The sequence below is a fragment of the Abramis brama genome, assembly GCF_963993115.1.
Source record: "Abramis brama genome assembly, chromosome: 4".
Taxonomy (NCBI): domain Eukaryota; kingdom Metazoa; phylum Chordata; class Actinopteri; order Cypriniformes; family Leuciscidae; genus Abramis; species Abramis brama.
The window spans coordinates 41,784,153-41,806,536 of NC_139966.1; the positions used below are offsets into that span (position 1 = coordinate 41,784,153).

The 22,384-nt window shown below is 35.9% G+C and overlaps 3 protein-coding genes across 4 annotated transcripts; all 3 read right to left on the minus strand.

Annotated features, from left to right (window-relative positions):
* Window positions 1-4,404: 4,404 nt before the first annotated feature.
* Window positions 4,405-5,876, minus strand: LOC311080575 (fish-egg lectin-like). The gene is made up of 6 exons (XM_084110579.1): window positions 5,803-5,876; window positions 5,607-5,668; window positions 5,283-5,510; window positions 4,960-5,180; window positions 4,731-4,858; window positions 4,405-4,616 (listed from the first exon to the last, which is right to left on the minus strand). The coding sequence occupies exons 2-6, from the start codon at window positions 5,662-5,664 to the stop codon at window positions 4,475-4,477; spliced, it is 777 nt and encodes a 258-aa protein (XP_083966705.1). The 5' UTR covers window positions 5,665-5,668; window positions 5,803-5,876; the 3' UTR covers window positions 4,405-4,474.
* A 326-nt stretch (window positions 5,877-6,202) lies between these two features.
* Window positions 6,203-11,740, minus strand: LOC311080568 (sialic acid-binding Ig-like lectin 7). Of its 2 annotated transcripts, XM_084110565.1 has the most exons (8): window positions 11,680-11,740; window positions 11,460-11,553; window positions 10,837-11,193; window positions 10,415-10,720; window positions 10,031-10,324; window positions 9,627-9,714; window positions 8,203-8,269; window positions 6,203-8,036 (listed from the first exon to the last, which is right to left on the minus strand). In XM_084110565.1, exons 2-8 carry the CDS (start codon window positions 11,503-11,505, stop codon window positions 7,677-7,679), a joined length of 1,518 nt encoding a protein of 505 aa, XP_083966691.1. In that variant the 5' UTR covers window positions 11,506-11,553; window positions 11,680-11,740; the 3' UTR covers window positions 6,203-7,676. The 2 variants fall into 2 exon arrangements, with proteins under 2 accessions (XP_083966691.1, XP_083966692.1); XM_084110566.1 differs by lacking the exon at window positions 10,031-10,324.
* Window positions 11,741-15,530: 3,790 nt separating this feature from the next.
* Window positions 15,531-22,064, minus strand: LOC311082189 (sialic acid-binding Ig-like lectin 7; the record flags this gene model as incomplete). The annotated part of the gene is made up of 7 exons (XM_084112928.1): window positions 15,531-16,678; window positions 16,800-16,818; window positions 19,633-19,720; window positions 20,038-20,331; window positions 20,422-20,727; window positions 20,838-21,181; window positions 22,033-22,064. 7 exons carry the CDS (start codon window positions 22,062-22,064, stop codon window positions 16,580-16,582), a joined length of 1,182 nt encoding a protein of 393 aa, XP_083969054.1. The 3' UTR covers window positions 15,531-16,579.
* Between the last annotated feature and the right edge of the window lie 320 nt (window positions 22,065-22,384).

Consider the following 22,384-nt stretch of genomic DNA (forward strand, 5'->3'; position numbering starts at 1 on the left):
CACTAATTTCATGTCTACCTTGTTGAAGCAGGTCTACCAGCTCTTAGGAATTAAGAGTCTGCGTACTACTCCTTATCATCCCCAAACGGATGGGTTGACTGAGCGATTCAACCAGACTTTGAAGCAGATGTTAAGGAAGTTTGTCAGTGAGACTGGTCAAGACTGGGATCAATGGTTGCCCTATCTTCTATTCGCTTATCGGGAAGTCCCTCAAGCTTCCACAGGCTTTTCTCCTTTTGAGCTGTTGTATGGCCGTGATGTCAGGGGCCCATTGGCTCTGCTCCAGGAGATGTGGGAAGGGAGTCCTGAAAAGAAAGAGCCTACCAGTGTTGTCGCCTATGTTCTGCAAATGAGGGAACGGTTGAAGAAGATGACTGTTTTGGCTCAGAATCACTTGGCGGAAGCCAGCGGAAAGCAGAAAACCTGGTATGACCCCCTGGCTCGAGAAAGAGATCTGGAGGTCGGTAAAAAGGTACTTGTCATGTTGCCTAGTCGAGAGAGTAAACTGCTAGCAAAATGGCAGGGTCCTTATGAGATCAAGAAACGCCTGGGTCCTACGACTTATGAAATCAGTATGCCGGGTCAAGATCGATCTAGTCGGTTCTTGCACGTTAACCTGTTGAAAGAGTGGGTTCCTCGTCCTGAAAAGTCACAGTCATTGATGATTCGCTGTATAAAAGAGGAAGAATCCGATGAGCAGTATCTGCCGCAGCCAGTTCCTGGAGACATCGGGTTAGATCATCTAACAGCTTCCCAGCAGTCACAGGTACAAGTTCTCTTCACTTCGAAGGTATTTTCTGAATATCCTGGGTTTACCAACTTGATTGAACATGGTGTAGTACTGAAACCTGATGCTGTCGTGAAACGCCAGAGCTATAGGATACCTGAAAGATTCCAGGTGACCTTGCAGGAAGAGGTAGACCTTATGCTCCGCTTGGGCATTATTGAGCCTTCGAACAGTGAGTGGTGTCACCCCATAGTCCTTGTGCCAAAGAAGGATGGGAGTATAAGGTTCTGTATTGATTTTCGATATCTGAATTCAGTATCACAGTTTGATTCCTACCCTACTCCTCGCATAAGTGACCTAATTGATCGGTTGGGCCAATCCAAATATCTCACAACAATGGACCTTTCCAAAGGCTATTGGCAAATTCCACTGGCTCCATCCTCGCGGCCCTTGACTGCATTCAGAACACCAAGGGGCCTTTTCCATTTTAAGGTGTTACCTTTCGGCCTTCATGGGGCCGTGGCGACGTTTCAGAGGTTAATAGATCAAGTATTACGTGGTTTACCTTTTGCTGCTGCATATCTTGACGATATTGTCATTTACAGCAACACCTGGGAGGAACATGTGCAGCATCTCAGAGAAGTCTTGCAGCGTCTTCAGAATGCCGGCCTAACTGTCAACCCCACCAAGTGTGCTATAGCTAAACAAGAGACCGAATACTTGGGCTATGTCATTGGCCAGGGTGTTGTGCGACCACAGGTGAAGAAAGTTCAAGCCTTGGAGAAGTGTGTGGTGCCCCAGACACGTAAAGACCTGCGCTCATTTCTGGGTATGGCTGGATTTTACCATCGCTTTGTCCCTAACTTTTCCAGCAGGGCTGCTCCATTAACTGACATGGTGGGGGCACGTTGCCCGAACCAATTGCAGTGGACTGAGGAGAGATCAAAAGCCTTCCGGGACATCCAGGGAGCTTTGACAACTAGTGCTGTGCTACACAATCCTGATTTTAGTCGTCCTTTCATTGTACAGACTGATGCCTCTGAGAGGGGAGTGGGAGCCGTTCTATTGCAAGGACCACCAGAGAGCCGACAGCCAGTGGCTTACATCAGTCGTAAACTGTTTCCAAGAGAAGTACGTTATTCAACGGTGGAAAAGGAGTGTTTAGCCATAAAGTGGGCATTGGATTCCTTACGATACTATCTATTAGGCCGTGAGTTTACCTTGGAGACTGATCATAAAGCATTGCAGTGGTTGGAGAAAATGAAGGATTCTAATGGAAGGATTACAAGATGGTATCTCGCCATGCAGCCCTTCAGATTCAAGATTCAACATGTTCCTGGTAACGTCAACGTTACTGCTGACTACCTATCCCGCTCTACTGGCGAGATTCCTGAAGGGAGGGGAAATGTGACGGCCTGAGTGGTGGCCGCACAAGAGCGGTAATGTGGATGCACACACATGCACACACAAGCACACACAAGCACACACGCCAATATGCATACATTTAGGATATACATTTAAGAATGCTCTTTATTTAAACTTCTTTTGTCATTCATATTCATTTGTTCAGGATAATGATGGATTATAATAAATCACACAAAACAAACAATATTAATTATTTCTTTATTGTTAGGTTTTCATATGTTTACATTTACAGCACATTTTATATACATTGTTACTGATTTGAAGTGCACACAAATTAGTTACGTTGTATATGTTACTTATATTTGTTTCTATTTTGAGTTTAAGTTTACCGTGACGAACTTCAGACATGGTCCGCTGCAGCCGCATCCTGGCGTAACAAGGATTAGAGTCCGGGCAGGAACAGAGAATTTAAGCGTTATTGGTTCCGCCCGAACATACCACTTGCTGGAATTGCCCGGGGGAGGAAGAAACGTTAATGTCTTTATCAATTGATTTATTTAGTTGTATATTTGATATTTGATTATATTTTGCTTTTCTTATCTTTATGTACTATATACATTTGTTTGATTTGATTTTGATTTACTTATGGTTATATGTTGAGTGTAAAGTTGAATTGTTTCCCCTCTTAATTTGTAATGGGCCCATCCTTTCCTTTATAAACTGTTGCTTTGTTCATTTGAGCAGGTCAGTAGTTTTAGTTGTTTGTTTGTTTTTTTGTCTAATTGTTTTGATCTCATTTTCTGTTGGTTTATTTTTGTTGTATGAAAGTTATGAGTTTGTAAAGTTAATTTTTTTTCTTGGGTTCAAATAAAGACCCATTTTTTGTGCAAAGCTTGTGTTCCTTGTTCTTGGCTTCTCGGTCCCTCACACTGACCATAAAAAATATTTAAATGAAATGGTTAAATAATGTCAGTGCATTGTGTCATTAGTTGTGTCACTGGATTTACAAATTATGTTTCTGAAGTTGATTTGCAGAATAAAAAGCTGTATAACTAATTTGTAATGACTAATATATATTTTTTTAACATAATAACGTTTTTAAAACGTTCCACTAACAACGTAAGAATAACGTTTTAATGCTAACGTTTTTAGAACGTTTATCAATGACATATAACGTTGGCACAACATTATAATAATGTTACAGCAAGAACGTTTTTGATAACTTTGAGAACTTTCAGAGAACGTTAGCCAATGTTCTAAGAACGTTCCCTGTTAGCTGGGTTGTCTGAATTATGTTTTCACAAATGCATATGCATTACAACAAATGTTTGAAATAACCTACCTTTCTACCTTGCTAGAAATTGCTTTTCCCAGAGTTTGATCTGTGTGTGAGTGGCCACATTCAGCCTGATATAAATCCATAAGATGTTATATTGTGTGGCACCACAAGGCTGTGCCATTCTCCTGTTTAATTAATCCAGCCAGCATTTCTGTTACCATGATGATTTGGTTGCTGTGTACTACTACTAGTCTGAGAATGAAACCCACTCAGGAATACAGAAATATGCCATGAAACTTTATTTATACAGATCCCACTCTAATTTAAACTGATCCAAATAAACCCTGTGTCACTTCCAAAACTCCACATCATTAGCAAACACATGCACAGTTTGTGACACAGGCTTTAATAATGAGAAGCCTCGTGACTGAGCTCTAATTAGAGCCTCTGCAAAAACATACACATTTTTTTCCGAGTAATTTAGCAACTTCCCAACTTCACCAAGTGTGTTGTGAGTGAGGCGCATTTTTAGTAGCCTTTATGTGACTGATTGCCTGACAACCATCTCTGTCATCTCCAGCATCACTCATCATCCAATCTTAAAGCAACATGTTTCATTGATACCCAATGGGCAAAAAGAGTTTAAGATTGCTTGATTGACGTTTTTTAAAACTTATATTGAACATAAATACTAAATAAAACATGTCAGTAATGCACATCTAGAGGTTAATCCACATAAAAATGTAGTCCCTCAAAAGGACTAAAATTGTAAGTGTATTGTTGCAAAGAGTTTTTAATTATTTCTGACAAACTGATGCATTTCTCCATGATTCATGACAATCATTTAAAAAAAATACATTTTCAGTTGATTATGAAGAAAAGGTGAGCATGAAGCAGTCCAACTCTTGTGTAGTTTCATTTAAACTTTATTGACATATAGCAATGCAAAACAAAACTCTATACGTTAAACTTCAATGAGCATAAAAACAAAACTCAACTTTCATTGGTTAAACAGAAAAAAACTAAAACAAACAAAACAAGCTTTATTTTCAGATTTCTACGTTTAATGATCGTTGTGTTCCTCTGAGATGCATGATGGACATTCAAGTACATCTTCTGATGGATCCATCAATACAGATGACCCACAGCCTCCCCACATCGTAGGTCACATGTTTGTGGCCAAAGGGACAGGCGGCAATCCTTTGCCATGCTGTGCCAGCGGGATTTGATGGAGAGACCCCGAGTCTAAAACAGATAAGAATGAGAGGTTTCTAATAACTAAAAATTATTATTCAATTTTACTGTTGTTCATTTTAGAAGGTTTCTTAAAATAAGCTTTCAGTGCCATTTTCAGCTCACCTTTGCAACAAAGACCCCTGAGAGTCGACACCATAGACGCTGCCATCAGTTGCTACTTCGACCATTGACAAAGATCCATTAACAATCTCCGAAAAAGCTGACCCTTCACAGGAAGAACCCGTCACATTCTGAGAAACACAACAAGATACAAACAACTCACTTGTCTGATACTGTGTACTTAGGATTTTTCTTTTTGTTCAAGCCTTTCCACTCTGAATTTTACTCTTACCCTTTTGAGGAAGACATTATCTGTAAAGTTCACCCCCCAACAGCTGTACGGGCCACAGCTGTAGTACTTCAGCCTTCCTCCTGTGAGTTGTGTCCAAGCAGCATTTGCAGGAGGCCCATTGCTGTTAGTATCCTTTTTAATGCAGAAGACATCATCTATCGGATTAACACCTGCAACAATCTCACTTCCAGCATCCACCTGCTTTAAACCTCCTGATATTCCTTAAAATAAAGAGATTGAAGGGAAAAGTCAGACAAAATATGGACAGATAAGATAATCTGCATTCAGTGTTCTGAGCCTAATTTTCTTCTTTTTTTTTTTACCTTGAATCTGCCTGAAGATTCCGCTCTGAAACTTGAAGACGATGTTTGCTGGACTCACTCCGAACTGTCCAGCCGGTCCAACAGTAATGTGCTTCAGTGATGCATTTATTCTTGTAAAACTTTTTCCCAAAAATAGGAAGACTTCACTGTCATTGTTGACTCCACCCACTGAGCCTAATCCAGCATCAATCTGCTTCAGGGTACCAGGAATCACTTCACACTCTAAAGCTATGGAAATATTTGGGTTGGATTTATTTGAATTATTCTGCAATTGTTAGTATCATGATATGATTCTGAATCCCCAAACACACATTCATCGTTTACCTCGAGTATAAAGAATCTGGCAGCTGAAGAGTAGCAGGATGCACTGACAAGCTTTCATTGTGCTGCAACACAGTATTTGTCTCGTCATATACATAAACAGAAATCAAATGTCCATGATGTTAAGTCTTCTTAAATTCTACATAACATAAACGAACAAAAAAACCAGCATAATTATTTTGTTTGAAACGAAACCAACCTTTTCTTGATCGTAGACGTGTCAGCTGGTTTCAGCAGTCCTCTTCTCACAACCACAATGTTTGGAGATGTTGGTGAATGACTGCTAGGTTTGTTTTTATAGCTGTAGTTTGTTTCCTGGTCAGGGAAGGGACTTCAAGGAAGTAATTTAATTATTTATGGTTACGTTCTGCCCTTCGAAGTGAGTAGGGCATAGGGATGCTCACTTCCGATTGGAATTTAAGTCAGAATTGTGTGATATAAACTCGCAATTGCAAGAAGTTTATATCTCGCAATTCTGACTTTATAACTCGCAACTGCGAGTTTATATCTTACAATTCTGACATTATAACTGTTCATCAGATCAGCCAAAAAGACAGACAGAGGAAGCCGTGAAATAGCAGAAAGCAGGAGACGAAGTATTGCTAAAAAAAGAGCAGAGTTTATTGAATAATCTTTGTGTAGGCCTATATGTTTCAATGCTCAGTAGGACTCTGAACTTCATTCCTCGTCTACCCAGCACAAGTTCAACAAGTGTTATTTTACCAATTCAAAAGAAACTAGAATTACAGGAAGTGACAAATATTTTTGTGAAGAAACCACAAAATTATAAGATTAAACAACCGTAACAACCACTACAAGAGCAAGTAAAATAAGTCAAATGAAAAGCAATATAATACAAATTATTACATTGTTAAATGACACATAATAAATGATTATATGATTAAATGGAATAATTAAAAGATTATACAGTATGATTATAAATGAATAAATGAGCAAAAACAAAGAAAATAAAACAAAATGTATGGTTGCTACACTCACACGTTGCTATTAAAGGGATAGTTCACCCAAAAATGAAAATTCTGTCATTAATTGCTCATCTTTATGTCGTCCCAAACCCGTCAGAATTTCATCCTTGTAACACAAATGAAGATCTTTTTAATGAAATCTGGGAGATTTCTGTTCCTCCTTTAACAGCCTATGCAACTACCACTTTCAATCTTCAGAAAGGTTTAAGACATCATAAAACGACATGAAGGTGAGTAATTAAGGACAAAATGTTCATTATTGGGTGTACTATCCCTTTAAGAACCCTAAGATCCTATTATGCATTTGTGGACTTTAGAGAAGAATTTGAAGCTTTAATTGGCAATGTTGTAAACACAACAAAGAAAGTCAAAAGGCTTAGGAAATGTACAATGATTGACAATCTATACAAATATATATGAAAACAATTAAAGAAATTCATAGATCCTTTGTTTTCTTTATTTTGTGTAAATCCACTTTCTTGTGGGAATGTAAAATGAATGTAATTTTTTTTTTTAAAGTCATCCGTATAAGTTTTCAAATATGTTCAATCTGAGATTTCAAACTCAATTCCTTCCTGGCCCACATCAGTGTTATAGCCTCAAAAGGGCTGAATGAAAATCTAAGACCGATTATGTTACTCATTAATTCAGAAGTGGCTCTTATCCGGACTATTTACTTGCTGCCTCGAAAGCAGAATCATAGATATAATATGATAGAATGAATCACATTCCTATTTCCATGGCAACTCCAAGGCACTTCAAATAATACCATGGTTTAACCATTTAAAAACATAAAATAACAGAAAAATTGGGGAGAATATTTACTGAATACAATAAATGAAAAAGCTGTATAAGAACTACTCGTACAATATTTACAGTGCTCTTTTTATCTTTGTGCCCCTCCTGAAGTCAGTCTACACTCCACTGGCTTTAACAGTCATCCGTTCGCTTTTTGGTTTTTAACCACATTTCGCAACATTGTGTCAAATGTTAGAAATAATGAGGCCTGATGTTAAAAATATATATTGAAATATATATATATATCAGAAATATTTAGGAGAAAACAAATGGTAAAATCTCCAGTTCTCTATGGGTTACGATGTTTAACCACTGCGTAAATCTGAGAGGAGTCTGCAAACGGCTCTTTCTCGGATTCCTTTGACTCGGTTTGTTTAGTGGCCACATCTGCTCCCACAATCACCTGAGCCTCTATTGCTCTTGAAGACTTGACTATTGAGCTCTCTGCATTTGCCATTCCTACAGAACAATGTTGGACCGAAGTGTAGTCAGCATGAAGTGAGGAGGCACTCCTGAACTCTCGTGACTTAGGTGTGAAGTCAATGGAGGAGTAAATTAAGGATTCTGGATTTTCTGTGGCAGTTCCAGCAGAAGACATCACGACATCATTGGCATAAACAGACTCCGCTTCATTCTCATGTGGAACGGCCTAAAACATTGACAGGGTTGCATCAGCTCTACTGTGTCTGTGTAAATTGTTCAGCAGTTTGTGTACTTTATTAGGTTGGTAATAAGTTTACGTTTGTTTACAGCGTCAGGTTTTTTTGTAGTGAATAAATCGTTTGTGTGATTTTTTTGTGTCATTTGTAACTCACGTCACTGGTCGAAATGTTTCTTGTAGCACCTTCTCTTGTAGTCTCCTGAAGTTTCATACCTTTTTTTCTGAAAAGAATGTGTTCATGTTTATAATATCATATATATACTAGCATCACAGATAGCAAAAAGCCAGACAGGCAGGCATCTGCAAACAAATGATGTAAGAGCTTTTCTCAAAACTAACTTCTCTAAGTCAGCCTGGGTCAAAGTGTTTTTTAGTGGATGTGTGAAGTAACCATTGTGTAATATGTTCATCATATTAGTCAATTTAATTTAAAAAGTATAGTGTCAAAATATTTGTTGTGTTTATTGTGAATTGTATACATGTTCTGAATCATTTAAATGTTAATTTTGCTAATGTTTGTGAAATGTTTTACTTTTACTATTTTATTTTTAACAAATGCCTCTCGGTTTGATATTTTGTTATATAATGCAATAACATTCATACTTTTTTTTGCCTAGATATATTAATTTGTTCAAACATACATTATGTAAAAATGCACTTCATACATATTTGAATACATCACTTCTATGATGAACATGTTTCTAATTTCTAAATTAAAATACATATTTTTGAGGAACAGAAAGTGCCCAAAATGAGAGGCAAAACTCTTCATTAATAATTAAAAAAAAAAGTTTTTTACTTAAAAAAAGAAAAAAGCTTACAATTAAGTTATAAATTTACCTATTCCTAGTGTAAGAAAACAAGGTATTATTTTTTACTTGATGGTCACATTACATTTTTGGAGTTATTAGATGTAAACTTTTGGTATAATAATTTTTTTTAATTTCTCAATAGGTGCTATTGTTCTTGGAATAAAGTTCTATTTAAATGTTTATCTCCCCATAACTGAATAAATCACTTTCATCTGCAACATATGTCAGAAACGTGAGTGACTGAGTGAGTGAGTGAGTGAGTGAGTGAGTGAGTTTATATAAAACAAAATCCATCAGCTCATTATCATATGTTGAGTCTATTCTGTGATCCTTATCTTTTCTTCTCTCTAAGTAATTTGGGTTCCACTTTATTTCGATAGTCCACTTTAGACATTCTACTAACTATAAGTAACTTAGCAACTACATGTCAACTTACTCTCATTAGAGTATTAGTAGACTGTAGTAGACTGTAGTAGACTGTTTGGTTATGGTTAGGTGTTAGGGTTAGTAGAATAAGTTGAATTGTAGTTGCCAAGTTACTTATAGTCAAAAGAATATCTGTTGGGGGACCATCACAATAAAGTGTTAGCAAATATTAAGCAGACAGTCTACTAATACTCTAATGACAGTTAGTTGACATGTAGTTTTTATAGTTACTCATAGTTAGTAGAATGTTTAAAGTGGACTATGGAAATAAAGTGTTACCGTAATTTATTATGGTTGTTCTGCTACGGTTCTTAATACCTTATATGTGTCGTTCACCTACCGTACACAGATAAATGTAATGGCACAGAACATAATGACCAGCACAGCCGCAACAGCAACTCCAATCATCACAGAGGAAACATTCAAACCTAAAGAAGAATAAAGGAGTGTTTAGAAAACCACTGATGATCCACTGATTCAATTTAACAAGGAAAAGCGAATCATATCGTAATCTTTAAACAACAAGATAACAATGATGGCAGGAGCATAGGAATGATATGAAAAGTGAGAGATTAGCATTAGCATTAATGACTGATTATGACTTTTTTCATTTACTAATCATCAGTTGAAAGATCATCAATTTCCCACAATCCTACAGAGGATAAGCAGTGAAAAAAAAAAAATTATATATGCATTTGGCAGACAATTTTATTGTGACTTATGTTAGTGTGTATTTGAGTTTACCTCTTTTTGGAGGGAAGAGATTAAGTTTAAGCTGTTTTTCTGCAGTGCCATGAGTGTTGTTACTGACACACTGCAGAGTGGATGTGTGTGAGAGTGACTGATGTAGAGTGATGGAGCTCCTCAAGCCTGTGCTGTTCAATCGCTCTTCACTGATGAACGTGTTGGAAGAGTTACTGACAGGACGTCCAGACAGATGCCACTCCAGTTCAGGAGAGGGATTCCCATCAACCTCACAGAAACACACAGTTACATCAGTTACGTTACAGCTGGAGGAGGGAGAGATTTCAGGGGCATCTGAAAAAGAAAAAGAGAATGATATCATACATATAGATTTATGGGCGTCTTATGGAGGAGAAAAGAACTGATGCCACAAAAACATCGTACACTGAACATGTAATGTGATGTTGTCCTGTGCTGTTTTGTTCTTGTCCTGTAGCTGGTAGGTTATAGTGCAGGTGAAAGTGACTCTGTGGTGACGGTGAGTAGCAGTGAAGTTCAGATCAGAGATGAGGAGCTCCTGTTGTCTGCTGCTCTCACTGAGGGGGATTCTGGGAGTGAAGCTCCATGTGAGAGTTGGTGGAGGAGAGGAGCAGAGAGTCTCAGCAGAGCAGCGCAGACTCACAGAGCTCCCCTCCAACACCTCCTGATCCTGATCCTCATTCAGCTTCACTGTGGGTTTGGGGGGAGACTCTGAAATACACACAAATACAAGATTAAGTACACTGACAATAATGGCATGACAAATACATTTAAAATATTAATTTAACATTCATTTATATAAAAATACAAAAATAAAAATCACTCACCAATGACATTTACTATGGTGTTGTTTGTGTAGGTGTATTTCAGATTACCACTCTCAATCCTGAAGTAATATTTATCATTATGATTTGAACTAACATTATAAAAGATAGTGGTGCAGTTCTTCTCATGTAGTTTTCCAGTTATATTCCCTTTAAAGTGAGGGTTGGTATCGCTGGAGTTAAACACTCTATCCTTTGCATCATGTCCACCTTTGGACCAAAATCCTATAGCATCACTCTCAGTGAGGTGTTTGTCTTGTGTTTCCGGAATCTCAAATGTGCACTTTATGATCACACAGGATCCACTGAGAGCGTCAATCTTCTCTGGCAAACTGATGCCATAATCTCTACAGCAAACACCTACAACACACACATGATGAAAATCATTCAGACACCAGCAGAAACAAACACTGAAACATTCAGACAGACAAACACATTTCTGTTATACAAAATGCTAAAAACTAAATTATTATTATTTTTATTTTTTTCATTTCAAAACATTCATTTACTTTACAGGGTCATTGTTAAAAGTATAAACATAAGCAGAACATAAGCAACAGTGAAACAAAATATTCCACTGCAATTTAATTTAAATAGTAATGATGTGAAGAGAAAAGAAACCACACCTTGAAGCAGAAAAGAGAAAATAATGATTTTCTCTGCCTTGTTCATCTCTTCATTAACAGACGTTCAGTCCAGTGAGGAAACACACTTGTAAATCTGCACAAACGCGACAAAAATATGATATGTATGAACTCATTGTAAGTGTCCAGCAGCTCAATAAACAGAACAACACTGAAAACATCTGATAAAACATCTAAAAAAGAAGAAGAGTTCAAGACTTGCCAGAGATAAGAAAAATGAGTTTTTAGAAGGAAACCAAGTTCTGTATTATGGTGTCTACCGATGACTTGAGACTGTGTGAAAGTGTGCTGTGTGAACATAATAAACTGACTGACTCCTAGTGAACAACTTCCTCTATCATCATCAACATACATCCTGTTCACAGACAGAGCAACATTAAATAGTGGAAGTGGAAGATCATATCAATAATTTAGTAAACTGATCATACTTCAGACTTTGAACTTTAAGACATATTCAGTTGCTGTCATTTCCAGTATTAAAACATAAATGTGACAGTTCCATCAGTTTCCTGCTCAGAATTCATATAAGAGCGTCATTTTTTAAGTGGTAATGTATTTATTGAATCTGCATTGCCTTATTAGCTCATCAGCAGCAGCCTTTTGAAATCACTTGAAATGTAGAAATGAACTGTCCGTTCACATTCTTTCTATTATCCCAACTTAATATGCAGAAACAACTAAAGTAAGCCATTACTGAATTCCCCACAACGGTCTTATATTTTTACATAAGCATATACTGTGGCATCAAGACAGGACTGGGGATCTTCTTGCGATGTTTTCCAAATAAAGCTGTGGTGAAAAAGTGCATTGGTGAATTCAATAAAAAGGTTCAGTTCCAGTTCAGTTCTCTGCCGTTTGGAGTCAGTGGGACATATAGAGATGCTCACTGCTGATTGGAATTATTACTGTCTCTACTTGCTGCCATACAACTTACTGTACAACTTCCCCCAAGATCTGCGCTACATCACTGCTCTGAACCCCCACCGGTGATTTACTGACAGAATTCACACACACCGCTGACTGAACATGGACGGTTTTCTACAAAATATCATTCTTTCAGCATTTCAATTTTTAGATGCTTTAGAATTTGTTGCTCAGATGAGAAAATGCAACACTGCGCTGATATTTCTCCATATATGGACTTTTGACTTCTTCTTAAAAGCATTTATTTATGGTTATTATCTTTAATAACAGAAAGCAGAAGCCTGAATCATGGGAAAAAATACTGCAGCAGTAGACTATCAAAAATCAGAAGAAGAGTACAAAAATAGACAGTTCATTATTCTACACACACACACACACACACATACAAAAAAAAAAAAAAAAAAATATATATATATATATATATATATATATATATATATATATATATATATATATATATATATATACAGATTTACTTGAAATAAAAACTTACCTTTACAATAAGGTTTCATTTGTTAACATAAGTTAATACGTTTGTTAACACGACTGCTTCAGCATTTATTAATCTTAGTCAATGGTAATTTCAACATTTACTAATACAATTTTAGTCCAAAGTTGTATCTGTCAACATTTGTTAATGCACTGTGAGCTAATATGAACGATGAATAAGTAGATTTTTTTAATTTTACTAACTAACAAAGATTGATAAAAGTTTTAAACATATATTGCTCATTGTTAGTTCATGTTAGTTAATATGGTATAGAAAATATGCATACAGTCCTGATAGTACAGCTAAATGTAGATCAAATTCAAGTTTTTGTCAGACAGTCCATATAATAGTCCACAAAATGACACAAATGAGATATTACATTAAATAATAACTAGAGTATAAAATAAAAAAAATAAAAAAATAAAAAAAATTATATATATATAGTCTGTCTCAAATCATAGTATACCAAACATACCCGGTATTCCCGGTAGAAGTGTGATCCGTGCACAGTCTAATGGCTAATATTGCCCACAAACAATTGCACTTTGGATGAGAATTTGGTTCAGAACTACAAACACGAATAAAAAGATATTTAAACATGCTGTATGTGTGTTTGATTGATAGACACCTGAAATGGGGTTGAATTATTAATAATAAATAAATATTTATTTAATGTTATATATTAACATTGTGAACTATTATAAAGATACAAATAGCACAACAGCAAAAGAGATACTTCTGGACAATAACTATTAAATGCATCTTTATGCAATAAAAAACAAAAAACAAACAAACATATTTCTTAGAATGAAAGACCCTTGACTCGCAGAACAATGTGCTTGTTTTCTCTCCAATAGGAATATTTGTTTAGTGTAAATGTTATTAAATAAAATGTGGAATGTGTATAAGAGGATATGATTGACAGGCCAGTTTACAATGACAGAATGCACATAACTATGCAACAGAACACAGTTATGATGTGGTAGTGCAGGTATTTTTTCAGTAACACTTTGTATTAGGTGTCCTTAAAGGTCCCATATTGTACACCTTTCTGGAGTTTTATTTTAGGTTTTCATGTCCTTATGAATATATTTTTGCAGTATAAGTACCAAAAACCATCTCAATATATTTTTACAGCTCCTTTCTCGGGAGCTCTGCTAACAGCAGTTTGATTTTGGCTGGTCTCTCTTCTGATTGGCCTGTTGTTTTCTGAGTGACCCCAACCACAGGTAACTAGGTTTATGAATGCTGTAGCCTGCACTGGCTTGGTGATGCTCACAAAGTAAATAAAACACCTGTAATGATGGACATTGCTGAGGGAAACGTTATCCGGACTCAGACCCCGAATCGGCGACGTCAGGAGACAACCAACCACCTCCTCAAACGCGCTTGCAAAAGGATGTTACAGAATGGTAACTAATATTTTTTTGTTTTTGTTTTCGCCGTTATTGTAAGATTATTATAATTACCATTACATCAACGCTGCACGCAGATTTAACGTTAACGCTAATTTAAACTGTCTGTAAACAAACTCAGACTTTTGAAATAACGTTACCCATGCAAGTACATGAAACGTTAGTTTCTGTTAGCAAAACAAAAGACACAGAGACTGAGTGAACTCAATCTCACCGTCTTTAACTCAGTAAAAACAACAGACACCAACAGGGCCGGTGTCTGTAACTTAGGAAAACAAACAACGTATTTTGTCTTGTTTCCAATAGATATTCTATCAAAGCTTGTGGCAATCATAGACCGTACAAAACAACACGTCAGCATCAATTTAGCAACACCATAGTGTTGCATATCCGTTTACAAACTATAATTTCAGATTATGCTGGCTCCATAATGTAACATAAAATGTGTTAGAATTTTAATTTACGGGTTGGGAATTTTAGGTCAAACAATGTAGGGACTGCAGTATCTTTGATGAGTAACGTTAGCTTCTTTGAAAAACCAGCATTGAACTGTGCCTGACTGACGAAGCAGTCACTTGTGAAATGTGCAGGACAGACGGTTAAGGTCGAACTAAATTGCTGTGTTGAGTAAATAAACATTAGCCACTGGTCTCTTATATTACTGTTGTTCGGAAGCCTGTGCAATGATGGTGGGCAGTGCTCGGGGTGGAGACTGAAGACGGTGACTGAGTAGTTCTGACGTCACATTTTTACGGAAGTCACAGCGGCTCGTGAAAAGTCACAGCTACTTTATGCAGGCTGTGTGCATTTGTCTGTGAATTGACTGTTTTGAAACTTATACGGTAGATACATAGTCCCTAGACCTCTGTTTTCATGAAAAAAGCCAGGGAATTTCAGTTTTGACAATATGGGACCTTTAACTACTATACTTACATTAAAAAAAATAAGTATAATATACTTAGTGTTTATGCTGTATTTCAAAACTGCTATTGGTTTGGTGGTATAGGTAGGTTTAAAGGTGGGCTAATGTGTAAGGGAAGGTTCAACAGTGTAACTGATGTAATTACAGAAATTAATAATTACAGCTGTATTTACATGCAGGTATTTTTTTTAAATAAGTACAATGTAAAAACATGCATGTACACAATAAGTGCATTGTATCAAAAGATTCATTTAAATGTTAGTACATAGTAGTCAAAGACACCTAATATAAAGTGGGCCGACTTTTATTTATTTTATTTTGTTACAAAAAGAGTACACATTTTTACAGCACAGTATAGGTAGAGAAACTAGGACAGAGCATCTATCAAATCAAGCCATCTAAACCTTTCTTTCTGACAAGCAAATTACAAATATGTAATGTGTATGAAATATATGTTTATTTCAAACAGCTAAACAGATTTATTATTCTTAAAGTCACATATTGAAGTTCACTGATATGGTTAAATTGAAGACAACACAAGTCATGTTCAAAGCAAGAAGTAATCGACTTCCGGGAAACTTACAAAAAAATATATATGGAAAGGCAGGGTGGGTATAAGCTTATAGAGAAGAATTAAACTTTAAAAAGCTTATAATAAGAACAACTCTAAAAAGTATGTGCATCACTATTTGTGGGTTGAGGTTATGGAATGGTTTGGAGCAGGTGTTAAAACATTGTAAACAGTAACAGTTTAAAAAGTTATATAAAACACTTTATTAAAAGGATATGAAGAGGAACAGAGGTGATTTGAGTGTGGGTTATAATACTGATTGCATTGAGAGATGTGAATATAGGGTGAAGGGTTGTTTGGTGCAAAATGTCAAAGTTTGGTTGGTGTTAAAAATTATGGTATGTTTGTTATCTTGCTATGAATATAAAAATGATATATATATAAAATATATACTGGAACTATTAAAGAGTTATATAAGGGTTGGGAAAAATAATAAGCTTCTGCTTCATCCCGCTCCTTTTGGAACATATTGTAATTGTTCTAATACTTTATAGATATTGTTTTTTTCTTTCGGTATGTTGCAGCATACTTATTGTATTTTTATATTTTATTTTATTTGTATATTTTTTGTTGTTCTAAATAAATAATAATAAAAAAGATTTGCATAAAATATGACAAAAACATGCATATTTGTTGCCAGTGAGGCTTGGTCTTCAGGCTTTTGTAATGTATCAGACATCGGATCCATGTCTTTCATGTGGAAATGCATGCATTGCATAACTCATGAAAGAACAACTGAGTGAAGAAAACAAAGGAGGAGATAAAATGTGTATTTGTTGTTTATTGTGTGTCACCTCTCTTAATGTTCAAAGTCTCATATTCAGAGGGTGGAGCTGAGAGTTGAAGAGAAGCATATGTGTCTGCTGCCTCATTCTGATCCTAAAAACAAAAACACTCTCAAACATCATCATCATCATCATCATCATCATCCTCATCATCATCATTATCATCAACCTATATCATGCCTTACTATCTAGTCCTTATAACAAAGAAGACTCACCTTCAGCTTGGCGGACAACCTGAAAAGAAAGGATATTGGGTTACTAACGTTTAGTCCATTATATCATTTCTCTACAAAGAAACGCATTCTTACTGTTTAAACAACTTTTTCGGGGGCGTCCTGCACCTTTCTTCCCCCTTTGATTGGGAAACAGTGACAGTTCTGACTCTCTTCCTACAAGACTGTGAGCCATGATGGTCTAGTGGTGTAATTTTATAGTAATTATGGGGGGCAGATTTCAAATCCTCATGCAATATACATTTTTAAAACAAACTAAGCAACGTGTTGATTTTTAATATCAGTTACATACTAGCTTTACAGAGAGCAAAATCAAAAGCCAGATGTGACTGGCAAGTGAATAAACTTGTGCAGTGACCCCCAACATTTTTTGGACCACTTAGTCACACTTAAAAATGTCTGAGTGTCCTTTGCAATGCAGATACAAAGTGACAAAGCAAGTGGCATCTGCAGACAAATGATGTAAGAGCTTTTCTCAGAACTAACTTCTCTATTTATTATTTGTGCTCAACTGGTGTTAAGTTTTTTTAGTGGATGTGTTAAGTAACCATAGTGTTGTTTTTCACAATAGTGATAACCACTAAGTAGTGTCAAAATATGTTTCATGTTCATTTTGAATTCCATATCTATTTTTAATCATTTAAATGCTAATTTATTTATTTTTGTGAAATATTTTGCTTGTCCTATTATTATTTTTTTAAATAAATGCCTCTTGGTTTGATATTTTGTTATATACAGTGCATGCAGAATTATTAGGCACGTTGATTTTCTGATCATATTTTTTTTCCAGGCACATTTGACAAATTCCAAACCACATTAATCGTAATAACTACAATTAATTTTGTATTTAATCATTTATAAGTGAAATATAATTGTTCATGAAGGCTGGAAATGAAAAACGCCTTATTTTCAGGTGTGCAGAATTATTAGGCATGTTTTCTTTTACAGATAAAATAAGCCAAAAAAGAGATTTAACTCAGACTGAAAAGTCAAAAATTATTAAATACCCATGAGAAGAATGCAATACTAATGCAATACTAGAAATTGCAGTTAAGGCATGACCATTGGACAGTGAAATACTCATTAGGTCAGCAGGGTCAGACAAATACAGGTGGAGAAGAAAAGACACATGTTAACTGCAAAAGAATTAGGAATTAAGGTGAAGAATTAAGTGTGAAACCATCAGGAACCCTTTAGTCTCCAGCGCCACCATTTTCCAGAACTGCAACCTACCTGGAGTCTCCAGAAGAGCAAGGTGTCAGGGTCTCAGAGACTTGGGTTAGGTAAAGAATCCAAAAATCCTCTACCACTATTTGAAGAATTCATCTTCCAGAATATGTTTTAATAAGTTTTGGGAGTTTATTTTTAGTCCATCTCCTACCCTGAAGTCTGTTTTGCAGAGATGGACTAAAAATGTACTCCCAAAACTTACTGTCAGATTCTGGAAGATGAATTATTCAAACAGTGGTAGAAGAGGATGTGGTGCTGGTCCTTCAAGAGTCACTCTCAATCTGTCTGTCTATAAAGCCTATAAAAAAACAGTCTTCATGTATTTTACTACACTTCAGCTTGTGATTCTTATTAAGAGGGGGTACATTTTTAGGATTCTTTACCTAACCCAAGTCTCTGAGACCCTGACACCTTGCTCTTCTGGAGACTCCTGGTAGGTTGACATGAACTAACAATGAGCAATACATTTATTACTGTTTTTGTTAATCTTTGTTAATGTTAGTTAATAAAAAATAAAGCTGTTCATTGTTTGTTCATGTTAGTTCACAGTGCATTAACTAATGTTAACAAGATTTTAATAAAGTATTAGTAAATGTTGAAATTAACATTAACAAAGATGAACAAATGCTGTATAAGTGCAGTTCATTATTAGTTAATGTTAACTAATGTAGTTAACTAATGAACCTTATTGTAAAGTGTTACCGTAAATTTAATTTAAAAAGTATAGTGTCAAAATATTTGTTGTGTTTATTGTGAATTGTATACATGTTCTGAATCATTTAAATGTTAATTTTGCTAATGTTTGTGAAATGTTTTACTTTTACTATTTTATTTTTAACAAATGCCTCTCGGTTTGATATTTTGTTATATAATGCAATAACATTCAATTTACCTATTCCTAGTGTAAGAAAACAAGGTATTATTTTGTACTTGATGGTCACATTACATTTTTGGAGTCAGTAAACTTTTGGTATAATTAGTTTTTTTTATTTCTCAATAGGTGCTATTGTTCTTGGAATAAAGTTGTATTTAAATGTTTATCTCCCCATAACTGAATAAATCACTTTCATCTGCAACATGTCAGAAAAGTGAGTGTGTTTATATAAAACAAAATCCATCAGCTCATTATCATATGTTGAGTCTGTTCTGTGATCCTTATCTTTTCTTCTCTCTAAGTAATTTGGGTTCCACTTTATTTCGATAGTCCACTTTAGACATTCTACTAACTATAAGTAACTTAGCAACTACATGTCAACTTACTCTCATTAGAGTATTAGTAGACTGTAGTAGACTGTAGTAGACTGTTTGGTTATGGTTAGGTGTTAGGGTTAGTAGAATAAGTTGAATTGTAGTTGCCAAGTATAAGTCAATAGAATATCTGTTAGGGGACCATCACAATAAAGTGTTAGCAAATATTAAGCAGACAGTCTACTAATACTCTAATGCCAGTTAGTTGACATGTAGTTGCAATGTTACTCATAGTTAGTAGAATGTTTAAAGTGGACTATCGAAATAAAGTGTTACCGTAATTTATTATAGTTGTTCTGCTACGGTTCTTAATACCTTATATGTGTCGTTCACCTACCGTACACAGATAAATGTAATGGCACAGAACATAATGACCAGCACAGCCGCAACAGCAACTCCAATCATCACAGAGGAAACATTCAAACCTAAAGAAGAATAAAGGAGTGTTTAGAAAACCACTGATGATCCTGATTCAATTTAACAAGGAAAAGCGAATCATATCGTAATCTTTAAACAACAAGAAAACAATGATGGCAGGAGCATAGGAACGATATGAAAAGTGAGAGATTAGCATTAGCATTAATGACTGATTATGACTTTTTTCATTTACTAATCATCAATTGAAAGATCCTCAATTTCCCACAATCCTACAGAGGATAAGCAGTGAAAAAAAAAAAAAAATTATATATGCATTTGGCAGACAATTTTATTGTGACTTATGTTAGTGTGTATTTGAGTTTACCTCTTTTTGGAGGGAAGAGATTAAGTTTAAACTGTTTTCTTGCAGTGCCATGAGTGTTGTTGCCGACACACTGCAGAGTGGATGTGTGTGAGAGTGACTGATGTAGAGTGATGGAGCTCCTCAAGCCTGTGCTGTTCAATCGCTCTTCACTGATGAACGTGTTTGAAGAGTTACTGACAGGACGTCCAGACAGATGCCACTCCAGTTCAGGAGAGGGATTCCCATCAACCTCACAGAAACACACAGTTACATCAGTTCCGTTACAGCTGGAGGAGGGAGAGATTTTAGGGGCATCTGAAAAAGAAAAAGAGAATGATATCATACGTATAGATTTATGGGCGTCTAATGGAGGAGAAAAGAACTGATGCCACAAAAACATCCTACACTGAACATGTAATGTGATGTTGTCCTGTGCTGTTTTGTTCTTGTCCTGTAGCTGGTAGGTTATAGTGCAGGTGAAAGTGACTCTGTGGTGACGGTGAGTAGCAGTGAAGTTCAGATCAGAGATGAGGAGCTCCTGTTGTCTGCTGCTCTCACTGAGGGGGATTCTGGGAGTGAAGCTCCATGTGAGAGTTGGTGGAGGAGAGGAGCAGAGAGTCTCAGCAGAGCAGCGCAGACTCACAGAGCTCCCCTCCAACACCTCCTGATCCTGATCCTCATTCAGCTTCACTGTGGGTTTGGGGGGAGACTCTGAAATACACACAAATACAAGATTAAGTACACTGACAATAATGGCATGACAAATACATTTAAAACATTAATTTAACACATTTATTTATATAAAAATAAAAATCACTCACCAATGACATTTACTATGGTGTTGTTTGTGTAGGTGTATTTCAGATTACCACTCTCAATCCTGAAGTAATATTTATCATTATGATTTGAACTAACATTATAAAAGATAGTGGTGCAGTTCTTCTCATGTAGTTTTCCAGTTATATTCCCTTTAAAGTGAGGGTTGGTATCGCTGGAGTTAAACACTCTACAATTTACTTCATGTCCACCTTTGGACCAAACTCCTATAGCATCACTCTCAGTGAGGTCTATGTCATATTTATCCTCAATCTCAAATGTGCACTTTATAATCACACAGGATCCACTGAGAGCTTCAATCTTCTCTGGCAGACTGATGCCATAATATCTACAGCAAACACTGTGAAATCCCCCGCTGCGAGTTCTCAGATAAATGTCACAAATTTAAGTAAAAATGTTTGTAATTTACCCTTTTCATATTGAATTTAAACCTCCAAACACTCAAGTTTGATTATGTTACTTTTGTTAAATGCATTCTCATTGTGTTTGAATGTAGGCTACACTTCATAAAAGTCTTCACTTCATCTTTAGCCTGCTAAAATCTAAACTTTTTGTATAGAGGGCACACGTTTATCACTTTTGCCTAATAAATGTAACACTGCTAAGATGAGTAATATGGTGTTCTATCGTTGTTGTCTGAATTATGTTTTCACAAATGCATATGCATTACAACAAATGTTTGAAATAACCTACCTTTCTACCTTGCTAGAAATTGCTTTTCCCAGAGTTTGATCTGTGTGTGAGTGGCCACATTCAGTCTGATAGAAGTCCATAAGATGTTATATTGTGTGGCACCACAAGGCTGTGCCATTCTCCTGTTTAATTCATCCAGCCAGCATTTCTGTTACCATGATGATTTGGTTGCTGTGTACTACTACTAGTCTGAGAATGAAACCCACTCAGGAATACAGAAATATGCCATGAAACTTTATTTATACAGATCCCACTCTAATTTAAACTGATCCAAATAAACCCTGTGTCACTTCCAAAACTCCACATCATTAGCAAACACATGTTTGTGACACAGGCTTTAATAATGAGAAGCCTTGAGACTGAGCTCTAATTAGAGCCTCTGCAAACACATACACATTTCTTTCCGAGTAATTTAGCAACTTCCCAACTTCACCAAGTGTGTTGTGAGTGAGGCGCATTTTTAGTAGCCTTTATGTGACTGATTGCCTGACAACCATCTCTGTCATCTCCAGCTGCATCACTCATCATCCAATCTTAAAGCAACGTTTCATTGATACCCAATGGGCAAAAAGAGTTTAAGATTGCTTGATTGACGTTTTTTAAAACTTATATTGAACATAAATACTAAATAAAATATGTCAGTAATGCACATCTAGAGGTTAATCCACATAAAAATGTAGTCCCTCAAAAGGACTAAAATTGTAAGTGTATTGTTGCAAAGAGTTTTTAATTATTTCTGACAAACTGATGCATTTCTCCATGATTCATGACAATCATTTAAAAAAAATACATTTTCAGTTGATTATGAAGAAAAGGTGAGCATGAAGCAGTCCAACTC

Bases quoted from the DNA above. Each gene is read 5' to 3' on its own strand.
- LOC311080568 (XM_084110565.1), bottom strand. From the start codon at position 11,505: ATGAACAAGGCAGAGAAAATCATTATTTTCTCTTTTCTGCTTCAAG. The intron at 9,715-10,030 runs GTAAACTCAAAT...ATTCTTCTTTAG, and splicing joins TCTCTTCCCTCCAAAAAGAG to GTTTGAATGTTTCCTCTGTG. The intron at 8,037-8,202 runs GTGAGTTACAAA...TCAATGTTTTAG, and splicing joins GAAACATTTCGACCAGTGAC to GCCGTTCCACATGAGAATGA.
- LOC311080575 (XM_084110579.1), bottom strand. From the start codon at position 5,664: ATGAAAGCTTGTCAGTGCATCCTGCTACTCTTCAGCTGCCAGATTCTT. The intron at 5,181-5,282 runs GTAAAAAAAAAA...CTTTATTTTAAG, and splicing joins AATCTTCAGGCAGATTCAAG to GAATATCAGGAGGTTTAAAG. The intron at 4,617-4,730 runs GTGAGCTGAAAA...TATCTGTTTTAG, and splicing joins CAGGGGTCTTTGTTGCAAAG to ACTCGGGGTCTCTCCATCAA.